The sequence below is a fragment of the Lampetra planeri genome, chromosome 9, assembly GCF_965212315.1.
Source record: "Lampetra planeri chromosome 9, kcLamPlan1.2.h2, whole genome shotgun sequence".
NCBI lineage: Eukaryota > Metazoa > Chordata > Hyperoartia > Petromyzontiformes > Petromyzontidae > Lampetra > Lampetra planeri.
In genome coordinates, this window is record NC_136115.1 from 633954 (window position 1) to 645573 (window position 11620).

The 11620-nt window shown below is 51.6% G+C and overlaps 1 protein-coding gene across 1 annotated transcript in view; it reads right to left on the minus strand.

The window, feature by feature from the left end:
- Positions 1 to 11620, minus strand: part of LOC144720522 (PH and SEC7 domain-containing protein 1-like) — a 35904-nt gene that overhangs the window by 23575 nt on the left and 709 nt on the right. The window contains exons 3-5 of the mRNA XM_078597301.1: positions 11350 to 11462; positions 10295 to 10353; positions 5989 to 6078 (exon numbers count right to left, since the gene is read on the minus strand). Coding sequence (XP_078453427.1) covers positions 5989 to 6078; positions 10295 to 10353; positions 11350 to 11437 — 237 coding nt within the window. The 5' untranslated portion in view covers positions 11438 to 11462. The remainder of the gene's footprint in view (positions 1 to 5988; positions 6079 to 10294; positions 10354 to 11349; positions 11463 to 11620) is intronic.

Consider the following 11620-nt stretch of genomic DNA (forward strand, 5'->3'; position numbering starts at 1 on the left):
CTAGCTCTAACCAGCTCTAACTAGCTCTAACCAGCTCTGACTAGCTCTAACCAGCTCTAACTAGCGCTGGCTGCTCTGGTAACCGGCTATATTTAATTAATTCGTTCTTTATTACATTAATATGTCGTACACATTCAACTTGGAAAGTGCATTCAGAGGCGTGGCGGGCTTGGCAGGGGGAGGCCACTGGAGGCGATCAGCCCTGGGGTGACCCACAACACCAATCACTGTCACACCTGGATCACCAGCAATAACTAACCAGAACCAACAATCCCAAGCAGCCTTAACCAGCACCGATAGCGCTGATTAGGCACCCACGACCATATCTGATCATCCCTGCCGCGTGAACGACCCGCCAAAGCAGAATATCTCTCTGGCTTCGACCTTCCGCAACGCTAATGGGACCACAACCCCTAAACTGCATCCATTGGACAAACCACACCAGCAACAGTTGCTGCGGATACCTGGTGACGACGACGATGATAATGCACAGATGGGAAATTGAAACCCAAGAACAGAACCATGGAACGTGCAATGGCTCAATGTCAGATTCAGAAATACGAATCAGTAGGAGACATCATCACCACAGCGATTCACCACCACTCCGCTACTCCTGACGCAATCATCTGGCTCATTAACCACCTCGAAGTAAAATGATAGATGTTGCTCAACATCAATATCAGCCTCGCGAAGATGAAGCTCATCAGCCCTAGCTCACGAGCTCTCCACTGAACCGCGTCAGAAGATCGCGCGGTAGACGTGGCTGTCGCCTCCTACAACAATTGACGATTCCGAGTTTCACTGGCAGGACGGCTGCGGTGAGCGCCCTCGCGCCATGGGCCACAAAGCTACACCCAATCTCGGCTGTGAGCAGTCACCGCCGTCAGAATTCAAGATAATTCACCACGAGGCAACTCCTCCTGGAGCCATCCTCTGGCTCCGCCACCAACCTCGACACGACGCTAGGGACGCAGAAGAAACCCCTTTACGGTCCATAAGCAGCAATATCAACACCGACCAGCAACCATCAGCACTAACCGGTGACAGCGGATAGCCACCACGTGCATGGCAGGCAGGGACCCCTCAGCCCGAACCACTGCCCCAAGGCTGCGGCCCCCCCGCCGCCCCTACAGCCCCCCCCCCTCCACAGCGCGGCTCCCTGCGAGTAGCTGAGCTCAGGGCTGAGTGAATGGATGAGCGAGTGCGGGAGAATCACAACGCGAATGTAAAACGCGGTGACGTGCGAAACCCCCCCCCCCCCGCCTTGCTTCTCAAGAATGATGAGCGAGTGAATTAAATGGCGAGCGAGTGAATTCGGGAATGAACAACATAAATGAATTATTGAATGGCTCAACGTATTAGTACATAAACTAAATGGGTGAATATCCGGGAGAATTAATTGCACTGCAGCGAGAGTTATAATTTGTAATTATCGAGCGTCTCTAAGAGCTCACCTCAACAACACATGTACCAGTGAACGACTGGACGAACGAGTACGTACATGTACGAATGACCGAGCAGAATAATTAATTAATATCTTAAGCAACGAGCGAATTCAATAACGAATCAAAGACAAATTACAATCGCAGTTTGGATTTACGCGACCGCCTCTCAACAACGAATACGCGGCCAGAGCGAAATGCGTCACCGAGCGAGCAGCAGACTGAATGGCCGAGTGAACGAACCCACCAATAAATAACCGACTGAACGAGCGACGGAATGAATCACCGAGAATGTGCCGAGACCCGAAGGGGCGCCGCCGCCCGCGTGTTCCGAGCAGACGAAACGAGCTGCGTGTGCTCGCACCCAGAGCAGCAGCAGCAGAAGTCACTCGCGCTCTGCTTGCGAGAGCAATGCCCTTAGACCATGGACTGTGCTCTGATAGGCAGCACCCATAGCATGCATTCACAGTTGCTGGATAACTAAACGCAATCGCTGAATGAAGCAACGAGACGAACCAGCTGTGATTGTCGTTGTTAGATGTGCATCACGAAGTGTGTTTATGTCAATCTACGAATTAATTAAGGAACGAGGATTACGTTTACAATGACCGAGTTGACGAACGGCTGCCTGAAAATGAGATGGGCTGAGTTACTGACTGATGGAATTGATGTAGAGATGAATTACAGATTACATTAATCAATAACGGAAAGAGTAACAATGCAATAATAATAATAATTAAACTTACTTGGAGCGTGTACAGATACGGCCAAAGCAATTTTCGATTACGAACTCGGAATAATGAATGAGTGAATGAATGACCGAGTAACTGAATGAGTGGATGAATGTAACAACAAACAGCAAACCCTCTTCCGCCGCCTTCTTATCTCCCACCCCCACCCTCCGCCCCCCTCGTTGAGCGTCCCCGGACCCCCCCGAGTGCACGGATCAACCTCTCTGCGGGCTCCCCACTGAGCCCAGACCGTTCACGTCGACACAGAAAATCATAGAACTAACAACAAGAACATCAGCCGCCACACACGACCACGTGTTGCTAACCCGTCACCGCGCGTTACCAGCAGGTTACTGCCATCCCCACAGCCCCACGTCACACGCACAAACCGCGCTACTCGCTGCGCCTGTTGCCGAGAGCGATCGGCGGTCACGGCGAGCGAGTCCCGCGGACGGAGCGCGAATCTAAAATGAAAGCGCAGCTTCGCAGGGAGAGGGAGGGGGGGAGCCAGGGGAGTTTCGGATCTCTGCTCCAACCCTTTACCCTCCCCCCTCTCTCCCCTGTCCCCTCCCCTCTCTCCCCTCCCCTCTCTCCCCTCCCCTCTCTCCCCTCCCCTCTCTCCCCTCCCCTCTCTCCCCTCCCCTCTCTCCCCTCCCCTCTCTCCCCTCCCCTCTCTCCCCTCCCCTCTCTCCCCTCCCCTCTCTCCCCTCCCCTCTCTCCCCTCCCCTCTCTCCCCTCCCCTCTCTCCCCTCCCCTCTCTCCCCTCCCCTCTCTCCCCTCCCCTCTCTCCCCTCCCCTCTCTCCCCTCCCCTCTCTCCCCTCCCCTCTCTCCCCTCCCCTCTCTCCCCTCCCCTCTCTCCCCTCCCCTCTCTCCCCTCCCCTCTCTCCGACGCCTCTGGAGAGTAGATGCGATGAGTCTGGGCGACAAGCTGCGGCGGTGATGCTTCTCCACTCCCAGCTCCGCTCTCTAATCTCGGCTCGTCCCGTCTCCCGCTCATCGGTTCCCTCTCCCTGCCCCGCTCAGCCCCCTCCAAGCTGCAGCCCCCCCCCCCCCTCTACCACCACTTTCATAAACAGAACTCACACCACCACTCTTTCTGCCTCTGTAGCCCCCTTCTCTCCCTCTATCTTCCTTCCCTCTTCCTCGGGCTATGCGCCGACCAACCCCTCCCGAGTCGCTCTCCACGCTCGCTCCTCGCTCCGCCTCGACGCACACTCGCGGCGTCGTCATGGCAGCAGCCTCACGCTCCGGCAGCGGGCTCCACTCGGAGTGTGCGCTGGAGAGCGGTGGCGCTGTGCTTAGCACACTGTGCAACCCGAGCTCGATGCCCGCTCACGACCAACAAGTGGCGAATATAGAAACCGGTCCTGGGCCTCCGCTAGGTCGACTCGGCCTCAAATTCGGCCGGGCGTGGTGCTGGCCACACCACCCTCTCGTGTACCGTACCGGTCTTTATAGGTTCTCGCTAATAGCTCTTGCCCTAAAAGTCTCCTGAGGCTATGAAGGGGATCTTTGTGTTTGATTGAGTGTGTGCTTGAGTAAGCGGGTGAGTGTGGGAGAGCGTGATTGCAGCAGTGTGCATGAGAGCGAGCAAGCATGTGCGTGTGTGTGTGTCAGAGAGTTGGTGTCCCTGCGCGCCGGGCGGATACAAGAACAGTAGGGGGCACAGGTGGTGCACCTGCCAGTCATCTCAGTCAACCCTCCTGCCAGGGAACACTTCACGTGATCTCAAAGTGCACATAGCCTGGCACAAGTACACTGATGACTTCACCGCCACTTAGTAGCGACTGGCGGGTGTGCCTGAGAGCGTGAGTGTGTAACAGTGAGCGTGTAACAGCGAGCGTGTAACAGCGAGTGTGTAACAGCGAGTGTGTGGCAGTGATTGTGTAACAGCGTGTGTGTAACAGCGTGTGTGTAACAGCGAGCGTGTGGCAGTGAGTGTGTAACAGCGTGTGTGTAACAGCGAGTGTGTAACAGCGAGCGTGTGGCAGCGAGCGTGTAACAGCGAGTGTGTAACAGCGAGTGTGTGGCAGTGATTGTGTAACAGCGAGCGTGGAGGGTGTAACAGCGAGTGTGTAACAGCCAGCGTGTGGCAGCGAGTGTGTCACAGCGAGTGTGTAACAGCGAGTGTGTAACAGCGAGTGTGTAACAGCGAGTGTGTAACAGCGAGTGTGTGGCAGTGATTGTGTAACAGCGAGCGTGGAGGGTGTAACAGCGAGTGTGTAACAGCCAGCGTATGGCAGCGAGTGTGTCACAGCGTGTGTGTAACAGCGAGTGTGTAACAGCGAGCGTGTGGCAGCGAGCGTGTAACAGCGAGTGTGTAACAGCGAGTGTGTAACAGCGAGTGTGTGGCAGTGATTGTGTAACAGCGAGCGTGGAGGGTGTAACAGCGAGTGTGTAACAGCCAGCGTGTGGCAGCGAGTGTGTCACAGCGAGTGTGTAACAGCGAGTGTGTAACAGCGAGTGTGTAACAGCGAGTGTGTAACAGCGAGTGTGTGGCAGTGATTGTGTAACAGCGAGCGTGGAGGGTGTAACAGCGAGTGTGTAACAGCCAGCGTGTGGCAGCGAGTGTGTCACAGCGAGTGTGTAACAGCGAGTGTGTAACAGCGAGTGTGTAACAGCGAGTGTGTAACAGCGAGTGTGTGGCAGTGATTGTGTAACAGCGAGCGTGGAGGGTGTAACAGCGAGTGTGTAACAGCCAGCGTGTGGCAGCGAGTGTGTCACAGCGAGTGTGTAACAGCGAGTGTGTAACAGCGAGTGTGTAACAGCGAGTGTGTAACAGCGAGTGTGTGGCAGTGATTGTGTAACAGCGAGCGTGGAGGGTGTAACAGCGAGTGTGTAACAGCCAGCGTGTGGCAGCGAGTGTGTAACAGCGAGTGTGTAACAGCGAGTGTGTAACAGCGAGTGTGTCACAGCGAGTGTGTCACAGCGAGTGTGGAGTGTGTAGCAGCAGCAGGTGCACTCGGGCTCGGAGGGGAGGGGGCGAGAGACAAACAGACGCCGCCCTCCCCTTCTCCTCATAAACAAAAGACAAAGACCCCCACCACGTAGCCTACATAGGCTGGTGGGACAAGTGCTGTTGGGGAGCACCTATTAAGGCTATCTGACACTGACACTCTCACCACTCACGTTACAGTCACGTGAGTGTGGTGTACACACACACACGCGCGTGTATCCAGCGCTGTGGAGGTCAGGGTTGACTGATCACGCACAGATTTGTGAAACTCTGAAAATCGTTGGCTTGTGCAGTGGCCATGAGGTGGCAGTATCATCAGGTGGCCTCGTGGACTCGTCCGTGCGGACCTTTCAGTATCACTGCCTCGTATGCGTGGGGGAGTGGTAGGACAGTTGTTTTGGCACTGTGATGTCACCGGAAAGAGACATCTGAATGGGTTCCTGCCCCCCCCCCCAATCCATATTCACCTCTTTGTAATAACCAGCATAGAGAAGTAGAGTCAAACAACCCCCAACATAAACACCGCTCGAAAATAAATCATCCATCAGTGTACAGTATTAATAAAGGGATATACTGTACGTGTTTAGTATTACATCTGTTTGCGATCCACCAACCCTCGCTGCTGCCTCCACAGGGCTGGATTCCAGACAGCCACGTGCATAGCCACCACGTGCATAGCCACCACGTGCATAGCCACCACGTGCATAGCCACCACGTGCATAGCCACCACGTGCATAGCCACCACGTGCATAGCCACCACGTGCATAGCCACCACGTGCATAGCCACCACGTGCATAGCCACCACGTGCACCGCCGTCCTTCGGATGTAAGTACTCTGTCATCGTTGTTCGCATTTACCTTGAGTAGGTCCCGGGGAAAATCCTGCCCGCTGTCCAGTCCCTCCAGGTTCCCGATGAACTCTTGGCAGGTCATACGTTTCCCGATATTCTGCGCGCCAATCACGAGCACAACAGCGGCCAACGATTAACCAATCGGAGACATCGATTCCCCAATTATAGACGTCCGTCCCATTCATCAATGCTATTGCAGATCAACGGGCCACATGTGATAATGACCGTGCTGACGATAATGTGCACGACGTGTCCTTTAATTACTTTAATTGGCTGCTAAACGGAACGTGTTCCACACGGTTAATTGAAATTAATAGTTCTGAATGGAGTGTAACTGTGAAATGATTTCTTTTCTGTCACAGATGAGTGGTGATGTATGGGGAGCGGAGTTCACTTTCAGGCAAGATTCTGCAATGCGTGCTGAGATCACGACTATAACTGTCCTAATAATAATGATGATGATGATAAAGTAGTTTATTTATCGAAGAGAGCATCGCCTTTTAATGAGGGCCCTGCGACACGGCGACGGTGATAACACTCAAAGATTCGCGCGGTCGAGATTACAACCCACTCCGCTGTACTGCCATCTCCTGGCCAACTCTGATCCCGGCGAGTTTGGGAAGGTTCACTGATCTGGTTACGAACCACCAACCATTGCCTCCAAAGCTCTGGACGATTGGCTGTGCCACCACCCCGGCTCACATTGAGGCCTGCTACGGAATGCTTGGGGAGAGCGATGGAGGCTTCGGGCCAGTGCCAGGTGACGTGCATGTCCCGCTATTCACGGCGCACCTCGAGACGCGATCGCATTTAGACGACCAAAAAATGTGAACAACAGCATGTTGGTGATGCCGCTACTGTTGCGTTCGATGTGTTGCACAAGGACAAACAACAACAACAAAGCTCAACATCTTCATTAATATCACCCTGTGGCCTTAAAATGAAAAAGCATATAATAACTGACGCTTTGGGCAATTAATCTTCATCATCATCATCATCATCATTTATGTGCCATGAAGAAGGACCATTGCCTGAAACGTTACGTATTATATATAGTGTTATTGATCGGTAAACAACTGACATTGTGTTCGTATTCATGTGACTAGCTGTATCGACTCCACATAGCAATCATATCAATGCCTTGCGTAGTGAATGACTCACGCCACTACGATTCGGTACTTTTCGTAAGCAACTCAATTCTCAAAATTGATTACTCCATATACTTTCATGTATCGCGTCGTCATTCATACAAATTGCATCTCACAATCGTTGATTAAGCACTGACAACGCTGGAAGGCAGAAGTTGTACTTCGAGCCGCCGGCTACTAAAAATTGCCCAAGCTCTGAAGTCCTCTATATATGATGATATTTTTTGCCAAATATTGACTGTCTACATATTATCGATTTGTCCCCTGTGCTGGTAGAAGCTTTGCTGGTGCAAGTAATTGGAATATATGGCTTGCGATTCATGGTGTGAATTTAAATAATCTATAGCAGTGCGAATTGATGTGGAATGACGTCAATCTATAGTACAGTGTTATATATTTACAGAATCCTGTAGTTGAGTGACTTAAGAATCCAGAGAGTTATTAAAAACATATCGGATAGTGCGCCATTATTCTTTAGAATGTAAACATAAAGGATTTGGAGATAATCTATTCGTACACGCAGAATTGTAATCAATGAATAAGTTCATCTTTATTCCCCAGGTTTCTTCGTCTTAATCGGTGTTCGTGGTCGTGAATGGTGCTGTCCGTGGTACTGAATGGCGATGTTCATGATAATGAACGGTGCTGTCCGTGGTACTGAATGGAGCTGTCCGTGGGACTGAACAGAGCCGTCTGTGGATACTGACTGATACCGATTGGGGCTGTCCACGGCACTCAATTGAACTGTCCGTAACCATTGGCTGGAACTAACTGGAATTGTCCATGGTGCTGAACGGAGCTGTTCATGTTAACGAATGAAGCGGTCCTGAAAATTGAATGGAGCTGTCTGGATGCCCTTGGTATTAAATTGAGCTGTTTGTGATAACGAATGGAGCTGTCCGGGGTACTAAGTGGAGCCATCTTCATGGAATCGAATGGATATGTCCGTGGTACTGAATTGAGATGCCAATTGCAGTGAATGTAGATGTACGTGGTTCTCAATACTATAATACCGTATCGTGATAAGAGTGGAGCTGTCCATGGTACCCAGCGGGACTTTCTGCATGGTACAGAGCATGGTTCGTGGAACTGAAAGGAGATAACTATGGTAGTGAATGGAGATGTATGTGGTTCTAAAATGTCTTCTATGGTGCTGTCCGTGGTGCTGGATGGAACTGTCCGTGAGACGGAATAGTGCTGCATGTATATATGTTGAACTTCTTTGGCACCGTACGTAGCCAACCGTGCTAATGAGAGGTGCGGGAGGTGCTGTGTGTGTAAATGAACGCCAGGGTCGCTTTAGTACAAAACAGTGCTGCCCTGAACAGTTCTGCAGCCAATCTCTATCCCTCATCCAATCTCTAACCCTGCAGCATGCGACCAATTGTTTCCACACGTGATTATGCCGCGCCCATTAATTTATCATTCTCATTACCATGTCCTCCCCCCACATCCCCACCAGCCCCTCCCCCGTGAAACCCAACATTATTTCCGATTGGCTGCAGTGGTGTCTTTAGAGCAGCATTATTACACTCGTCCAAGACGTCCGATGAACGTTGAAGAGTAGACTAAATGCCCTCTAGAGCTCACCAGCATTCGGGTAAGCAAGCGATTGTAGATTATTCCACACCACCCAGCAACACTATGATTGTAAAAGCGAGAAGCGAATCAAGAAGGGCAGGGAGACAGGATGGTGCCGATGGATTCCGGGAAAAGCGCCAGGATGTGGGGCTAAGCTTAGTAATAGGATTAGCGGTCTTCTGGGCTAGTGTGGTTATGCTGAGGGTATGATTAACTGTGGAAACTGGTAGCATCTGGTTGGATAATTTGGTTAGGATATCGAGCTAGCGTCTGATTGGCTACACTGGTTACTGATACAACTAGTGCTAGTGTCTGATTGGCTAGAGTGGTTAGTGGTAGAGCTAGTGCTAGTGTCTGATTGGCTAGAGTGATTAGGGATAGAGCTAGTCCTAGACTCTCGGCGCCCTCTTTCTAGAGAGTACAGCTCACTCACCGCATCCCTCAACGAGAATCGCTCATAATTAACGCTCATAATTAATTGGATACGGCTAATTAATTAAGTTCAGTGCTGCTTGCGGCTACGGCACCGTCGTTCAGAATGATAATATAATGCTGTTGAGTCGCGCACTACAACTGAAAAACCACGCAGAGACCCAAGTCCTGAGCCTAGCCATGCGATCTCACCATGATCCTACCCCTTACTAAACGTATTCCCATAACCACATCGCTGGTGCTGAGTCCCTGTCCAGAAACAATACCACCTAACTAACCCTGACAACAAACCAAGAACCTAACCCTGAGCCGACCCACAAACTCAACCTTGATGTTAAACATACATCTAGGCATGACCCTGACCACAGACCTAACCCTTACAAAAACCACACATCTGACTCTGACCTATAACCACAAATGTCATGCATATCCTTTCTATATACCTGACCCTGATTCTAACCGCAGACCTGAGCTTACTGATGGCTTTGGATTGCCCTGAGCAATGTGTACAGGTCACGAGGGGGAAGGAGGGAGGGCACTCACCGCCTGGGTGAGGGAGTAACGGGCGCGGGTGCGGTGAGGAAAGGTGAGAGAGGTGAGACAGAGAGACATGGTTAGTGCGAGGAGACATCGGCCCCACTCAGGGCACACATAAGGCGTGGAGGTGTGCGTCTGTCCAAGCGAAGAAACGATCGTGTAGGTCTGTGTGAGTTCACATGTGTGCAATTGTTGGTGTCTGCATGTGCGTGTATGTGCTGTGTCTGCATGTGTATGTAGACAAGTGTGTCCACACGTTTCTATGCAAACATGTGTATGAATGTTTTCACGTATGAGAATGTGCACAGGTGTGTGTACGTGTGTTGTGCATGTGTTGTACACGTGTTGGGGTGTTTGTAGATACACCTCCATCTGCACACGTGACGAAGTGGTTCGCGCACTGTGCTACAAACCCGGTGACCCGAGTTCGATCCCCGCTCACAACCAACAACAGTGGCTAAAATCTGAACCAGTCCTGGGCCTCCCCAAGGTCGACTCAGCCTCACAAGAGTACCTGGTACTATGTGTAAACATCGCCACTCGGAAAGACAAAGGCGTCCGCGCGTGGTTCTGGCCACCTACCCACTATGTGTGTGTGTACACCTGTGTACTTACTCGTCCGTGCAGGTCCGTGTTGAGCAGCATGAGGGCACACGTGAGCGTGTGCACACCGTCTGTCGAGACAGCAAGTTCATCATTAGCCATGGTCAACCCACTGCTGGATGACGTGCTTCCCAAGCCACCGCCACCGCCAATTTGTTTACGCGCAATGAAGAAATCCGACCAGACTCCAAAACGGCGGCAGCACGACCCGAATTGTAACAAACTGCTGGGTGGTGATGCTGCTGCTGCGTTGGCAGTGGTGCACAAGCACTGTCAACAACAACAACTCAAGATGTTCGTCAATAACAATACAGGAGGTGTTAAGGATATTGATGTTTGCATTGCCTTTGTGATGTTCTCCTTTGGTATCCTCTGCTCTAATACTGGTGACGCGACAAGGCCATTAAGGAGGCTGTCCCTGGTGGAGGCCAATCCGTTCCAAAGACAATGTGTGCATCATTATTATTATTATTGTCAAAGCAATGTTTGTTTGCATGTTTCACCACAAGTATGTGTAGTTTATACAGACTGGGTGATACCTTGTGATAGTTGTAGAGCCGATGATGTTTTCATCATTTTGGTACGGGCAAAAATTCTCACATACTTAAAACTGTGTGTGGCCTTAACAGGAACATATCATAGGCGACGTTTCGGGCAAGGATCCTTCTTCATTGGACATATGTTATGCAGAAGGCACATTGCTCTGGTATATATATACATATGGTTCTATGACCAAAACATTGCCTCTTTTTATTATTTTTAAAGCCGCAGTGTTATTGACGAATCCAGTTGGTGCTTTTCCTTCACATCAATGTGCGTACTTTTCATGCAGACGCACGTTTTAATTCAGCACTGCAATGACGTCACCAGAGCCCAGCAGTAGCAATCTGAACGATAACGTTCAGTGACTTTATTTCTGCTAAATAAAGCTTCCGACAGGAATGCACAGTCCAGGGATGTCGCTACAGGAGGGAGGGGGGGAGTTGCGTCGTCACTGAATGAGTAATAGGTGCTCGCTAACATCGTGGCTGCCTGGCCGTGGTGGGGGGGGGGGGGAGGTCGCGTACCCTCGGATGGCACCGTGGTTGGGTGGCACGCGTGGTAGCGCCGGGAGAAATGCGCCAGGATGCGCTCCCTCTCCTGCGTCTCCCCCATCAGCGCGAACGCCTTGAGGAAGCGCCTAGGGAGCAGGGAGAGAGGGAGGGAGTGGAGTAGGGAGGGAGCGGTGGAGTGAGAGACGAGGGGAGGAGGGGGGAAAGGAGGAGACGGAGGAGAAGGGAGTTCGTGACGGACGGAGGGAGGAAAGAGGGGGGGGGGGGGCGAGATAGGGAACGAGGG